This window comes from Humulus lupulus, chromosome 2 (assembly GCF_963169125.1).
Source record: "Humulus lupulus chromosome 2, drHumLupu1.1, whole genome shotgun sequence".
Taxonomy (NCBI): domain Eukaryota; kingdom Viridiplantae; phylum Streptophyta; class Magnoliopsida; order Rosales; family Cannabaceae; genus Humulus; species Humulus lupulus.
Window position 1 is genome coordinate 108,938,101 of NC_084794.1, and position 15,489 is coordinate 108,953,589.

Sequence of the window (15,489 nt, forward strand, 5' to 3'; positions counted from 1 at the left end):
TCATACGGGGTCATATGAGGCTCTTTGAAGTTGGCTGGGAGTCGGATGGCTTGGATCTCTTTGGTGAAGGGTGATTCATAGTCGAACTCCTCCTCAAGGCTTTGCCCTCCAGACGCGGTAACAATCTTACTCCGCAGGCTCTTCATCTCTGTATCGAGGTCTTGCCTCTTCTTCCTCAGGGAGTCTCTCAGCATGGACAGGTCGACACCCTCCTTTCCTTCGCCGTCCCGAGGGACAGTAAGAGGGGTAGTCCTCTTATCCGCCTTCTTCTTGTTGAGCTCCTCTCATAGATCCGCGGGCGTCCTCTTTGAGGTGACCTCGATGTCGCTGCGAGAGCCACCATTGTTCCCTTGCCTTGGCCCCCGGGGTGGCCTCGATGGTCCGGGACGCTCCTGCGGCTTCTCCCTGGGGGTGTTGCTGATGGAGTGTCTAGTCCTCCCGTCGTCTACCGGGACAGTGGTTTCCCGACCTTTCTCTTTCCCCTTGGGTAGGGTCATGTTCGACTTACCTTGCAACAGGCCATTCAACACCTCCTGCATGTTCTCTAGGGTAGTCTCTAGTCTTTGGTTTTTACGGTGCAGTTCACGAATCTCCTCTTCATAGAAACGAGATTTGGAACTCGAGCTCACGGAATGGACCCGGGGTTGCTTATCGTGTCTATGCGTCGAGGGGCCCGGGTCTTGCCGGCCGGAGTTCGGTACTTGTGGTGGTTTGGGAGGAGGGAACTCGTTGGCATTCCCGGGTGGTGCAGTAGTTGTCCTTGGAGGACTTTCACCGTGTGGGATGGCCGGTGACGAGGCCTCCTTGTCATTCTCGTGAACCTCAAGGCCCCTTGGGGGCTCTACGTCCCGGGTTGGAGGTGGATCCTTCATGGAGGCCTTCAGCTGGACTCCGGTAAGGTGGACCTCCACCTCTTGAGGCTCCTTGAGTCGCTTCGAACGTCTTGGAATTTCCCCTTGCCGGAAGTAATGGCAGAACAGTAGCTTGGTGCTTACGTTCCCACAGACGGCGCCAAACTGTTGACGGTAAGAACTCATCAACGATTGATGGTTAGAAAACTTCAATCTCTATGCTATAGGAAGCTATGAATCAGATAGAAAGAACTCTAAACAACAGGAGAAAACTTAGGCAACCATGAATACCAGAAACATATATTTCTTAAGTCCCCTTTTTACATTCAGTTTTCCAACCAACCTTTCAGGTGGTCTTAGAGTTCCTTTTATAATGGGCTCTAATGGCCTTAGGTACATGATGATCCAGGGGACCAAGTGGTACATACGTACTGTGTTAGAGGAATGGTTTCAGAGGTAGTGGTTGTACATCCCGTACAGGAGCAGGTGTCAGGGGGATGTCTCCACTACTTGTGTGTACCCCTGCCTGAGGCGTGGTGGCAGACGTATTGGCGCAGGAGGTAATGGTGTCGGTTCTGACCTAAGGCCGTAGACGTACGGACCATGATCCTTACCCTAGCAATCTCACTGGCACTGGTATCCGTACTTAGTACTTGGTCGTACAAATATGTCTCATTCGACTCGTACAGGATCTCCTAAGCATAGGGACTTCGAGGTGTGAAAAAGGGGATCCTGGGTGCCCGTACTGGCCGTGGCGTTGAGTAGGGGTCTTGGGCCCATACGCGTCAAGTCACGGGGTGTCGGCCTCCTGAGAAGATGGTGAGCTGATGGACTTCCCGGGGCGTGCGCGCGTGGGACCTTGCACGGCCTCGCGCATGGGGCGCCATTGACGGCCTCGCAGCCTCCTTCGGCCTCGCGCATGGGGCGCCATTGACGGCCTCACAGCCTCCCTCGGCCTCGTGCGTGGGGTGCCATAGACGGCCTCGCAGCCTTCCTCGGCTCCGCGCATGGGCATGGTGGGAGTGGCCCAAGGGCCTTGCGGATCGGTGGCCTCGTGAGAAGGGAGGGCCTCACGGATCGGTGGCCTCGCGAGATGGGAGGGCCTCGTGGAATGGTGGCCTCGCGGATAGGTGGCCTCGCGAGACGGGAGGGCCTCGCGGAATGGGACGGCCCTCTCCCATATGATGGCCTCGCCTGTTTGATGGCCTCGCCCATTTGATGGCCTCGCGGAATGGAGGCCTTGCGAGACGGTGGCCTCGCGAGATGGGACGGCCTCGCGGAACGGTGGCCTCGCGGATCGGTGGCCTCGCGAGACGGGAGGGCCTCACGGGATTGGACGGCCCTCGCCCATATGATGGCCTCGCCTATTTGATGGCCTCGCCCATTTGATGGCCTCGCGGAATGGAGGCCTTGCGAGACGGTGGCCTTGGGGCTCTGCTTCGGCCTTATATTTTCTCTTGATGAGATTATGAGCATCAACACCATTCAATGCTCCATGTTCGTTCGGCATATCAACAAGGTTCCCCCAAGTGATCTCGTGCCTATGTCGAGGAGGCTTCAACCTATGCATGTCCTGAGAAGTCAAGGTGCCAAGGGTCAGGACCGGTCTATGCGGGTCGCATAGACACGAGGCTAGCAGCAAGAGCGCCGTGGCAAGGCCACACCCTCGCATAGCGAGGCTGGCCCTTTTCCCTCAGGTAGGAGCATGGTACGGGCGTAGCAACAAGGTAGCACCCTCGCATAGCGAGGCTACCTCTCCTCCTCCCAGGTGCAGCGTCGTGAGGCTAGGAGCATGGATGCCACAACAAAGCCCCCACCCTCGCATGGCGAGGCTGACATTCTTCCTCCGAGTGTAGGCGAGGCTTGATGCCTGATGGAACCGGGCGCATACGGACGACCAGTTAGGGACCCTCGCATAGCGAGGGTGAAGTTCGGATGGGCAAATGGCCGAGGGCCCTCGCCTAGTGAGGGTGTCTCGTAGTATAGAGCTTCATCCGTGAATAAAATTCTCAAGGAGAAATTTCCACATTTACAGTAACTGTTTTCCAAACTTTTATTGGTGGAATTGTGTTCTCTTCTAGTTCTCTATGCATCTAAATTATTTTCTCTGATTAAGAATTTGTATGGATTGTAACTTTTGAAACACGTGGATTGTAACATTCAGGCAGATATGCAAGTGAGGGAGAAAATCTTGGTCTTGCTTGACTCTTGGCAAGAAGCTTTTGGTCGGCCTGGAGGAAAGCATTCTCAATATTATTGGGCATATGATGAATTAAGGGTATGCATTTAGCTCCATCTTTTAGATGCTATGTGCTCTTCCTCCCTGTGGCGCTAAATCTAGAAGAGTTCTTTTTTCCTTTTCAATTGTTCTCACCTTTTTAGGTTTGATATAGAAATTTGGTATTATGAGGTTTGATTTGCATCAATCACCTTTTCAAATAAAAATTCATCACAGCCTTTACAGGGCTGATGGATCCTATGTTTTTTTTCTTTTCTTTCTGGAACACAGTATCAAGTGGTTAAACATGTTGTAGCTTCCATTTCAATATTCTGACCCTTAAATTTATTAGTTTTTTTAAAAAATAAATTACTTGAAGAGCTAGTCATAGCTATTTGTATACTTTTCCTGACTGTGTTAGGGAATTACTAGTTGGAAATGATAATGATCACTGTTCTTAGTATCCCAGTGTTTCATTACTGATATAAATTTATTAACATCCTATTATATTAAAATTTGTGAAATAGGTCTCTCTCTCTCTCTCAAATCAGATGAATTGTATCCAATAACAGTGAATTGAATGAATGACAGCGTTCTGGAGTAGAATTTCCCAAGCGTTCATTAGACGCCGTCCCTATTTTTACACCCCCTGCTTCACATCAGACCATGGGTCGTCCTCAACCTAGATATGGAATGCCTAGCAATGCTTCAAGAAGGCTTGATGAAACTATGGCTACAGAAATTGAGAGTTTGAGGTGATAATTTTAATGCAGTTCATGATCTAGATATTAGGTTTTGAAATTTTTTTGTCTTCTGATTTTTTTTTCATAAAGCTTGTCAAGCATGGAGGCTATGTAGAATGTTCTGGAACTCCTAAGCGACATGCTACAGGCAGTAAATCCTGGTGATTCTGCGGTATAAGCAATGAATTTTTTTCATCTCTATGATCTATGATATGAGCTACTTGTCCCCTTTTTTTAATCTCTATGAGCTACTTATCCCTGAAACTTAATGTGGTTCTTTTGCCATTCTGTTCAGGCTGTAAAAGATGAAGTGATAGTTAAGCTTGTTAATAGGAATATATTGCACCAAAACAAACAAATACAACCAGTTCAAAACCAACTCAAAAGGCTAACAGATTATAGACATTTAATAAGAGCAGCTAGAGAACAATTCTGCCTTAGGACTTCTTGACTCAGCCTGCTTAATCAACCTCACTATATACAAAGGAGTATAGGAACAGACAGAAAAAATGCAAGAGTTTCTATTAAATCACACACCATAAACCGTAGCATCCAAAACAACAATAGAAAAGCTGTGCAGAAAACTCTTAGGCTTCTTATCTAACCACTCTTTCCAGCCAACATACTGAAGAGGCCGAATACCAGAACCCAGCCACCCTTTGAGCAGAGCCCAAACTTGCTGGGAAAACCAGAAATCAAAGAAAAGGTGCTGATGCAATTCCTCCACCTGCTCACAGACTGGGCACAACACAGAAGCAATAGAAACTTGGCACCTCACTAAGTCTTGCACTTTTGAAATATGGGGTTAATCTCACTTTAATCTCATTGTAGGTGGATTTACTTTTGGCTGCTTATGGCTGCTGCTTGGGGTCTTTTCATCAGTGAAGAAGCTTTAAATATCTGGGTCTGTCTTCTGTTCTGATACTTCTGTTTCACAAGCTCAAGAAATTTTCTTGCTCCTTTTAGTAAAATTTGTGTGTTTCATGGTTCCATTGTATGCCTGAATTCTTATTTATAGTAAATGATTTAGGTTGGCATATCTATAGCAAGGATGCTAACTTTGGATGGGTCATGGAAGTCTCTTGCTGAGTCATTTTCTAGGAATGCTGGATACATAACATTGACGATTTTTTGGGTGTACTGGTTAGCTTCCTAATTCAATTAGTTATTTTCATTAAACATGTTTGATGAAGCTTTTCACTTGTAGCTCTTTAGCCATTACCATTTTAGGTGATATTCTTATATTGAAAAATAAATCTGACACTGTATAGTTATTAGGGGAGTGTGCATTAGTGACTTGATACCATTTTATTTTGGAATGCTTTTCAAGCAGTCTGGGGCATCTGATGATGTTTTTTCAAAGGTTAGTTCTGGTTGGTTTCAACTTCTATTACATTAATAATGTATTCTAATCTTGATGGTGACTGCAGTTAGGGATTGGACAAGAGAAAGCTTTGAGCATAACTCATGTTGTTCAATTTACCATTTGAACTTGTTTTTTATATAGTTTTACCAGCTTATCTGTTTTAATTTATAACTAGAAAATATTATTATATTCCATATTGAGCTTTTTCTTGATCTCACTTTTATTTATTCTTATAATTTGAACTTGTGTAATGGCATACAAGCTACTGGTTTAATGGTTTCCTGTTATCTATATTGTGTGTAATTTTTAGAATTTTTGTTTCCTGTTACATAACTTCTTCTTTAAATACAATAGTTTTACATGACTTCCTAGCAATCTCACTTTTTGTTTTCCTATTGATACAGACGCTAATAATGGGAAACCGTGACAATATTGACGAAATGCCTAGCACAAATAGCTCTGTGCTTCTTTCAGTTCTTAAGTTGATTGACAAATATGATCTATATGGTCAAGTTGCATATCCTAAACGTCATAAGCAATCTGATGTCCCTGAAATCTATCACTTCTTTTATCTAGGAGGTATGTTTTTCAACCTGATTTGAGTATCTCTGTTTTGGTAGGGTGTTTTCATAAATCCAGCCTTCATTGAGCCATTTGGACTTACTTTAATTGAGGTGATTATTTTTAACTTTGGTTTCAGATATTGATTAATGTGAAGTCCAACATGATCTCTTTTATTTATTCTACAAAAGGGAAATAAATTACTAATATAGAAATAAAAAAGTTAAATAATGCAATTTGGTGGTGCTACTGTTTTGTGTTCTCATTAACAGTTGCAAAACATTTTTTTTATTAATCCAGACTTTTTTTTTTTTTTTTGTCTCTGTTACAGGTTATTACTCTTGAGGATGTAATAAAGGGAATTAAGGTATAAAATTGCTTGAACTCTTATTTATTATGGCAACTTTCCTTAACCAAATTTCTATGGTCTATTATTGTTGTAGATCATGAGGGAGACTTTGATATATTTGTCACATCTTGATCACGAGGACACGAAAAAGCCGGTATGGGTTTATGGAAAATAAAGTAGTAAATGTATTGAAATATTTTTCATGTTTTCTATTTGTACCAAAGTTAGTACAAACTTGTGTTAGCTATAGTTTTTATTTATATTTATATCTAATAATATTTATGTTATGATGTGACCTATTTTGAGTGGAAATTTCTTTCAAGTCATGTGGCTGCAGCTTGGGGGCTGCTGATAGTGAATAGTTTGAGGAAAAATATGAGTGGGGAATTTCTTTTATTGGCCATTCAATTGAAATTATTTTCTGCATGTATAATTATAATGGAACACCTTGTTTCTATCTTGTCAGACACTTGCAGAGAAAATGTGTCATTTGATTGTGTTATATATTATTTTCATTATAATTTCTATCTTATGCTGTCTATTCTTCTTGTGTGATGTAGATGCTAAAGAAGCTAAGCAAACAATTAAGTGGCGAGGTTTGGAATTGGAAAAACTTAAACACATTATGTTGGGCAATAGGGTCTATATCTGGTTCGATGATGGAAGAATAGGTACATTTTTAACTTACCTTATAAATGTTATTTCTACTCATTTTCTATTTGTGGTCACTGCTTATACTTTCTGATTCAACTATAAACTCATCATTTACTTCTCGAGATATTGTCTACGTCCCACCTCCCTAGTTGTGATAATAGTTTACTTGGCATTTCTGTTTTGACTACAAAAAAATGTTTATTCTGATCAAAGATAGTCACATGTGTAAATTTGAGAACTATGAGAAACTTGGTTGGAGGTATACAACCAGTACTTTTTTGAAATCTTGTACATAATCCTCCTCTCTTTCTGCAGGTATGTTGTTGGATAGTACCCGAGGTTTCTAAGAGCTCACTGAAAGTTCCTAAAAACTGTTGTGAACAAATTGTTTGAGTTCATGCATGAGACACATCCTAGTGTTCAGGTTTTTGTTCTGTTGTTGTTTTCTTGTCTCATTAACAGTTGCAAAACATTTGCTTGAACTCTTATTTATTATAGTGTCACTAAGTGTTTTTATTTATTATAGCTTGCTTATTAAGTATATTATAATTAAGGAATCCTGAATGGTGTCTCACATTCTTTGCAACAGCACTAAAGGCCTCTCTGTGGCTTATATCTAGCTTTAAAGTTGGCTTTAAAGTTAGGGTTAGAACAAGGGCTATAGACACCAACAGGTAACTAGTACCAGATCAAGAAACTAAGGCATATTTATAATAGTGAGTAATACTATGTACATCAATTAATAAAAACACATTCAGTAATATTATTAGCGAATCTTTCTGTTTCAATACTACATATATATGGATCTGGCACAATGCTTCCTGTACTTCTAGTGGCCTTTTGACCTTGTTTGGTTGTAGGCATGTGTTAATCTCATTAACATGTGTGTATAGATTCTTGTACTTTTTATTTATAACTTTGGCCACTATATTATAACTTAGAAACACTTAGTCTGGATCAAATTCAAGGTGTTGAGCTTTTTATTTCACCTTCATTCAATTAAGAAATTGAGTTACTTCATATTATTTTCATTCGCTGCCTACATATATTTAAATTTGTCCAGCCACTGCTTAACTGGCCTTTTCTTTTTATTTGCTCATAAGCAGTTGCTTCAACTAAATTGGGGAAGATATTGAACTCCTATGCCATTTTAACTTGTCCTTTCACTGTGAATCTCTCCTATGCATTCCTTGTAAATCTAACTTGTCCGATGCAATTGTTTAAATTCTGCAGCCAGACTTGAATGTGAGGGAAAAGATACTAATCCTAATTGCCACATGGCAAGAAGCCTTCGGGGGACCTCAGGGGAGATATCCTCAATACTATGCAGCATATAATGAATTGAAGGTTGTTAGTTTATTAAATGTTATTTTAGCATGTTAAGCTTGATACACAATTTTCTCTTGTTAATTACTTCGTCAGCCAAGGCATTTGGGCAAAAGCTTGTTTAAGTTGATTAAAGTGTAAATATCATATGATCAACCTTTTTTTTTTTGCTTTTTGCTTTATGTGAGATATGCAATAGTATGGGTTGCAGATGAATGTGAATGTTAGTTATACATGGTTATACTAGCCTACAAGGTATATATATGCTGAAGTTGAATCCCTTAGTGTTGTCCTTGATGCTTAAGTTATGATGAATGTTTTGCGTCTGTGTTTGGATGGGTTATATTAATTCTATGTGTTCCTTTTTCTGTTTAGAGTTTTTATAGCTAATGTGCTACTACAGTATTTGGAAAGGAACCTATTTTGATTTCTTAACTCACTTTTATAATAAAGTATTCTAAGTAATCTATGTATAAATATATATCACAGGCTGCTGGAGTTGAATTCCCACCTCGAGAAGAGAGCAATGTACCATTCTTTACTCCACCCCAGACCCAGCCAATAATTTCTCCTGTTACTGAATACAATGATGCTGCTATTGAGGCCTCTTTACAGTCTGATGCTTCAGGCCTCAGGTACTGTCTCGATGACAACTGACTTTTGTTTGTCATAAACATTTATTCAAATTCTTGGTACTTATTAGGTTTTATTTTCTTATATTAAACACAAGATAGATGCAAAATAAAGTTATAATATATAATTGCATGGTCAGCTGATAAAGTTATAATTAGGTAATTAACTTTTTTTATGTACTCTTTTAGTTTACTATAACTTTAAGTTGAAGCATTAATTATTTAAATTTTGTTGTAGCTAAGCAAATGGTCTCACAACAAAGACAAGTGCACAAAGGATGATGAATTGAAGGATGGAGCAAGTTTTGTTTACTTTTGTGTATCTTGTAATGTTTCTATTTTTCATTTTTGAAGTAAAAATTGTTCAAGATTATAAAACTTTATTATGTTATGCTTTCAAACTTAAGTTAGAACTAAGATCTCATGAAGTAGACACATTCATGGTTTGAATTAGTTATTGTTTAATGTAATACTTATGGTTTATCAATCTATTGAGAATTACATTTTATGATTAATTTTGATTTTTTTTTTATCAAAATACAATAATGAAAATCTTTTAATTAAAAAAAACCATATAAGTATACTTATCAAAATAAAATTTAAAATTTTATTAGTATATGTTATGATTTAAAAACATATTATAAGCGTAAAAAATCGTTATGGTTTATATAATATAACAAACTAAAAATGTTATCAAAATAATCAAATGTAATAGTTGAAAAGTGTTATGAAAAAAGTATAAGATTAAACTTCAAATTTATAACCAAAAACTCTATCTAAATGTTATTATTTGAATATTATAGCACCTAAAAATGTGTTATTGAATAGTTTAAGATAACACCGAACATAATATTCAAATACTGTTATAGAAAACACTGGACTTTTAATAACAGGGGCTATGTTATCAATAGTTTCGGTTAGCAGTTTTTAAGTGCTATAAATACTGTTTTTTCTTGTAGTGATAAGCGTCATACAAGACAACTTGAAGGTTGTCATTGGGAATGCCCTCAACCTTGGCTAGATTTGGAATTGATGAGCTCCAATGTTCAACTTGACTTTCTTTGGAAATATAAGCATGATGGATGCAAAGGAATGATTCTAATGGAGGTGGAGATGGTGGTGGCCTATAAGGATCGTCATATGTGTACTTTTCCATTATCATTAGCTCACTATATTGAGGATCGAGTACTTGTTGCATGGAGTGATTGTGGATGTAGCCTTTCTTCACTACTTTGCTCAAACAATTTATCCACATCTTGGGTAGAGATAGCATTCGACACTACTATTTTCTCTCCCTTTTCTTCCTTACTTTGGATTGAAGAGGACTCCATTTGATGTTCAAATTCTTCCATTGGTAGCTCCATCTCCTCACCATTCCCCAAATTGACCTCCTCACTTTGCTCTTTCCCTCTTGAATTTTCAAAATTCCTCAATGATGGATCTTGGCTTTTAATTAAGGCTTCATTTTTATCCATATACTCCATCATCAATACCTTCAATGAACATGATTGAGCCGCTTGGTGAGGTTTCTCTTCTATAATTACTTCTTGAAAATCATCCAAATTTTCCTCATTTGGTCCTTGAGTGCAAGTGTTAAAAGTTGGCTCCATATTGTTATAAGTGCTCTCCCATCCTTTGTTGGTCACTGAACAATTCCAATACAACCATTCATTGTATTCTGCCATGTCTTCAAACATCCAATAGGCTTCATCCACGGATAATTGGTAGAAATTGGCGGTACCATCTCCTCTTTCTACCCATTCTCTCGCTTCGACATTCAACCCATTGAGGAAGACCACTAATTGACACTCTTTGGACAAACCATGGTATGGGAACCTCATTAGCAAAGCTTTGTATCTCCACCATGCCTTGTATAAAGGCTCCAAATCGTCCCCAGTTCCTCGCAAGACAAAAAACAAACATAGAAAAAAAAAAACATAAAAGAAAAAAAATATATACAAACCAAATTAGAATCAAGAATCAATTATATTTGATATTGATTAAATAGTCCCCAGCAACGGCGCCAAAAACTTGTTGTGATATTTTTGCTACGCAAGTGCACACAGTCGCAATTTGTAATAATATGGTAAAAACCAAGTATCGTCCTCAAGGACTGATTATTCAATTACCAATCAATCAATTTTTTAATTCTATTTGATTAAATAATTTCAGAGATTTCAAACAAAGAAGAATACTAACGAAGCACAATGAAAATTTTAACAAAATAATAGAGAGAATGAAATTAGGACAATTATGATCCTCTAATTTTCCACCCTTTTACTTCCTAATGCAAGAATTATATCCCCTTCTCCCTATTCAAGAACAAGTTGCAAAAACAATTCATAATCTGGTTAAGATTTACAAATTCAATCTAAATGACAACTTCATATATTTCTATGGCAAAGTTGAATCATGAAGAAGGCATTAAACACGCAACTCAAAAAAATAAGCAAACAACTTAGATACTTTCGTTCTAAATTGAGTTTGCATCCAAACAATCAAAGCATATCAAATTTCACTTTTCAGATTTCAATTTGATTCATGAAATAACAATTAGAGGTGATCAATCAATAATTGCACAAGTAACACAGATTGTAAGGAATTGAAAGAGGTGATAAACATGAATTCTGTATTAATCCATAAAAAGGGTTTCCAAAAGATTCACATAATAGCCCTAAAGGAGAAATTAGCCCATAATATTCATTCTAGCAGTCATAGAATTCAATTACAAACATGAAAATATTAAAGATAGATGATGAAAACTCAAGAATGGATCCTCCAATGGTGTCCTCCACTTTCCGTCGTCGTCTCCCTCTGTTTTGCACTCCAAAAATGCCTCCTCTGTCTAATTAGTCGTCATTTTAAACCTAATTCGTGTTTTGTTTAGCTTGAAACGACTGAAAAGTCCTGAATTAAAAAATCTGCGTTTTTCTCATTTCTAGACACATCCTGCGGTTGCAGGATGTCATTCCTGTGGTCGCAGGAATGCTCTAGAAATGCAAAAACTTCTCTGGAGCTGCGACCACAAGACACACTTCCTGCAGTTGCAGGAAGTGCTCCAAAACACGTTTTCCACCAATTTTTTTTGTCATTTTGTCTATGTTGCCACCATGTTTCCATACCTAAGTCACCTAAGTCCTTTGACACCTGAAAACAAACATAAAATAGAACAAATCAAAACAAACACCTAATACTTTACCTGAAAAACACATAGATAAATGAGTCTAAAACTCACTTATCAGATACCAATTTATCTTAATTAATAAATCTGCCATAGTTTCTCTTTTCCTTCTCAAAATTACACGACTCCGTGAAACTATCCAAAATTGACATGGTCAACTTTGATAATTAAATCAATTAATTGAGAATATCTAGATGATTTTATCCAAGGTACAATGGGGACCATGGACCTATGAAATCAAGCTCCAATAAGTTATCATAAATCTAACAAATAAATTTACTAACTTATTAATTCCTTGTGACTCCACTATAGACTCGAAATTGCACTCTTGAATTCATAGAACGCTCTATAACAAATATAGAAACGCTATTAATTATCCATTGTTATAACCATAATTGTCACTCAATCATCTATAGACGGTCTACAATGAGATAGGACTAAAATACCGTTTTACCCCTCATTGTATTTATCCTTAAAACACTTAGTTCCTTGTAAATGATATTTCAGTAAACTAATTTAATTACTGAAATGCGATCTCTATCATTTAACACCTTGAACCAAACTAAAAGGAAACCATCGTTTCACTTCTTCATTAGAAGCTATAGATGTTCATATCTATGATTAACACTCCCACTCAATTATACTACCGAGTTCCCAAGATGTAAGTATGGGCTAGTCCGTAGGGTATGCTGGTAACGAACAAGTCAAAGAACTCAAATAGTACAATCAGTTAGAATGCTAACCACTCAGAATTGAGATTGAATTGACCTATGGTCAACTATATGATATAACTAGAATAGATAATAGCGATATGTTTACTTATCTTATCAACTGTCAATATCGGTCCTGTCCGATGTAACAAATACATCCGATCTTATCTACTTTGCTAATGTTCTGGAAAGAACATAACACTGTAATGTGTAAGTAGATCATATCGTAGATTGGCAAGTCAGTGTAAATCCTGTGCACTGACTAGTCTTAAGACTAACTTATTTTGAACATATAATCATATTTATATTCCACTGTGATTACGTCATTATAAATAAGATTAGCTATATGCTCAGGATTTAATAGAAGTTTATATTAAACAAATAATCATGAAAATAAAACATGTGAGCAAAGTGATTGACCAAGTCAAAAAATGATTTCTATTCTTTTATTGATAATAAAATGAGATTACAAAGAATTTTAGTTTTAATTAGGGCATAAAACCCCAACAAAGGCGGCGTCAAGTACGCCATTGATTACTTCACAAAATGGGCCGAAGTTGAGCCACTTACAACCATAACGACCAAGAAAGTGCTGGATTTTGTGGTCAAGAGCATTGTGTGTCGCTATGGATTGCCAAGAAAAATTGTCTCAGACAATGGTACACAGTTTGATAGTGATATGTTCACGAATTTTGCGAGCGGCATGGAATCATCAAAAGCTTTTCTTTAGTTGCCCATCCTCAGGCAAACAGACAGGTTGAGGCAGTCAATAAAATGCTAAAGGATACTCTGAAGAAAAGGCTTGAGGAAACAAAAGGGACATGGCTTGCTTGAAGTCCTCTGGTCGTACAGAACGTCTCATCGCATAGCAACAGGCCATACTCCATTTTCCTTGGCTTATGGATATGAAGCTATGTTGCCTATCAAGTTAGATCCACCATCGCATCAGAGAATGACGTACGATCAAGGCTCTAACATCCAACTATTGATGGAGTCTCTAGATTTGGTCGATGAAAAGCGCGAGCAAGACCAACTCCGAGTAGCGGCTTACCAGCAAAAGATCACCCTGTATTTAAATTCTAAATTACGTGAAAGGAAATTCAATGTAGGAGATCTAGTACATAGAAGGGTTTTCCTCAACACCCGCGACCAGGCCGCTGGAGTACTTGGACCTAACTGGGAAGGACCATACCAAATTGAAGAAGTCCTCCATCCAGTCACTTACAAACTTGCTCGCTTAAATGGAGATCTCATTCCTCGCTATTGGAATGGAGAACACCCGTGAAAGTACTATCAATAAACAATTCTTGTTAAAGAATTGGCTTGTATTAATTTTACTTTTTACAAATTATGAAAAAGGGTTGGTCATTTTATGTGACTGATCACTTATAAGTGTAAGATCATTTTGGTAATCACTCGTGTGTTGTTTACTATGAGAAATAAAAGGGACTGTGCACAGCCAGTCAATCTTGCCAACTATGGTATTTATTACAAGTATTTGCTCTTACGTGTGTTGTTTCGCTATATTCTCATTTTAAAATTTATCCTACGAGCATAAATGTTTGAACAGGTCTTAGTCAAGGCAAGTGACCGAGGACCTAAAGCTCCTCAATCACTTGGGGGGAATATAAGGTATCTAGTAAGCAAAGCATATCAAAAGGTATGTAAACACATGAGCAAAATAAGTGAAAGCATACTAAAGTACTTAGAGTATTTTTCAAAATTTTGTTATTTTGTTAAATCAAACCAAAGTACTATGCTAAGTTCGGTCATGCGAACATGTGTTATAATAAGATGCAAATATTATTTAATACCAAAAATGAATCCTTTTACATCGCGAGCAGTCGCTGCTCGGATGTAATTGTTTGTTAAAAGTTTAAAAGTTGCCCATGCGGCAATAAAAATAGAAATTGTCTTTACATCACGACCCATAGGTCTTGTATCTAAAAGATAAATAAATAAAAACACTACGAGGCAGGAGGGTCTTGAGGAGTGTCCTGGTCGACAGTAGTTCCAGCTTCATTTTCTGCACCATCAATCCTCGTTGCTAAGGATATTTCTGGGGAAGCAGGAATTTTGGATCTTTCTTCTTCCCCCAAGCGAATGGTGCACCGGGCTATTTGAGTTCGCCTTAGGCGCTCAGAAAGATAGTTGAAGTTGGCCCCATGGTTATGCTTCCAGAACTCATAGAAGCAAAGGTGGGTGGCTTCCCTATACTTCTCCAAGTTGCTGGCATTTGTCTCCTTAAGCTCCTTGGCGCGCCCCTCCAGCTCCTCAGCCTCCTTTCTACTCGTGATCAGATCAACCTCAAGTTGTTTGGCCACTTGGAAGTTAAGTCTAGTAGACACCCTAAACTTCTCCTTCTCCGCATTGGCTTTGTCCAGGGCAGTCCGAAACTACAGCAGCTCTTCGGTCAGCTGGGAGTTTTGCTCGATCAGTTTGGTGTTCTTGCCAAGCAGTTCTGTGTTTTTCTCGAGCAGTTCAACGTTCTTCCCCTTGAGCACCTTTATCGCCTCAATGTGCTTAGTGTCGGAGTCTTTAGTCTGGGTGACCAAAGCCCCCGTGCAGCGCCAACCAACAGTTATAGTCAGCAATCCATGCGATCGGGTGAAAAGATAAGATGATGGCAGAAAAATGACAAAGTAAAATAACTCAGCTAAATAAAAGCAACTTACATTGGCTATCAAGTTAAGCCCTCAGTTTATTATCTGGTTGGCCTCCATGGAATTGGTGCCGACAATGGCCTCTCGGCTGCGTTTGTGCTTTGAGAGTTTGTATATCCTCTCTCTGGCTGAGCCAACTACGGTGCTGGTCAGGGAATCTTCAGGTTGATTGCCATGAGGTGTCTGGTCGGTTGGCGCTGGAGGGGTAGAGTTCTACTCGGCTGGTGCAGGAGGA

At 38.9% G+C, this 15,489-nt stretch overlaps 1 protein-coding gene and 1 long non-coding RNA gene across 2 annotated transcripts; both read left to right on the forward strand.

The window, feature by feature from the left end:
- The first annotated feature begins 2,897 nt into the window (after positions 1-2,897).
- LOC133816239 (TOM1-like protein 6) lies at positions 2,898-4,124 on the forward strand. The gene is made up of 3 exons (XM_062248842.1): positions 2,898-3,129; positions 3,661-3,824; positions 3,903-4,124. Exons 1-3 carry the CDS (start codon positions 3,022-3,024, stop codon positions 3,925-3,927), a joined length of 297 nt encoding a protein of 98 aa, XP_062104826.1. The 5' UTR covers positions 2,898-3,021; the 3' UTR covers positions 3,928-4,124.
- A 1,601-nt stretch (positions 4,125-5,725) lies between these two features.
- LOC133816240 (uncharacterized) lies at positions 5,726-6,276 on the forward strand. The gene is made up of 3 exons (XR_009885102.1): positions 5,726-5,852; positions 6,071-6,106; positions 6,183-6,276. It is a non-coding gene; the product is annotated as an uncharacterized LOC133816240 (long non-coding RNA).
- Positions 6,277-15,489: the final 9,213 nt, after the last annotated feature.

Coding starts and splice junctions, on each gene's coding strand:
- LOC133816239 (XM_062248842.1), top strand. CDS start 3,022: ATGCAAGTGAGGGAGAAAATCTTGGTCTTGCTTGACTCTTGGCAAGAA. Junction 3,130..3,660: donor GGGCATATGATGAATTAAGG/GTATGCATTTAG, acceptor AATGAATGACAG/CGTTCTGGAGTAGAATTTCC. Junction 3,825..3,902: donor ACAGAAATTGAGAGTTTGAG/GTGATAATTTTA, acceptor TTTTTCATAAAG/CTTGTCAAGCATGGAGGCTA.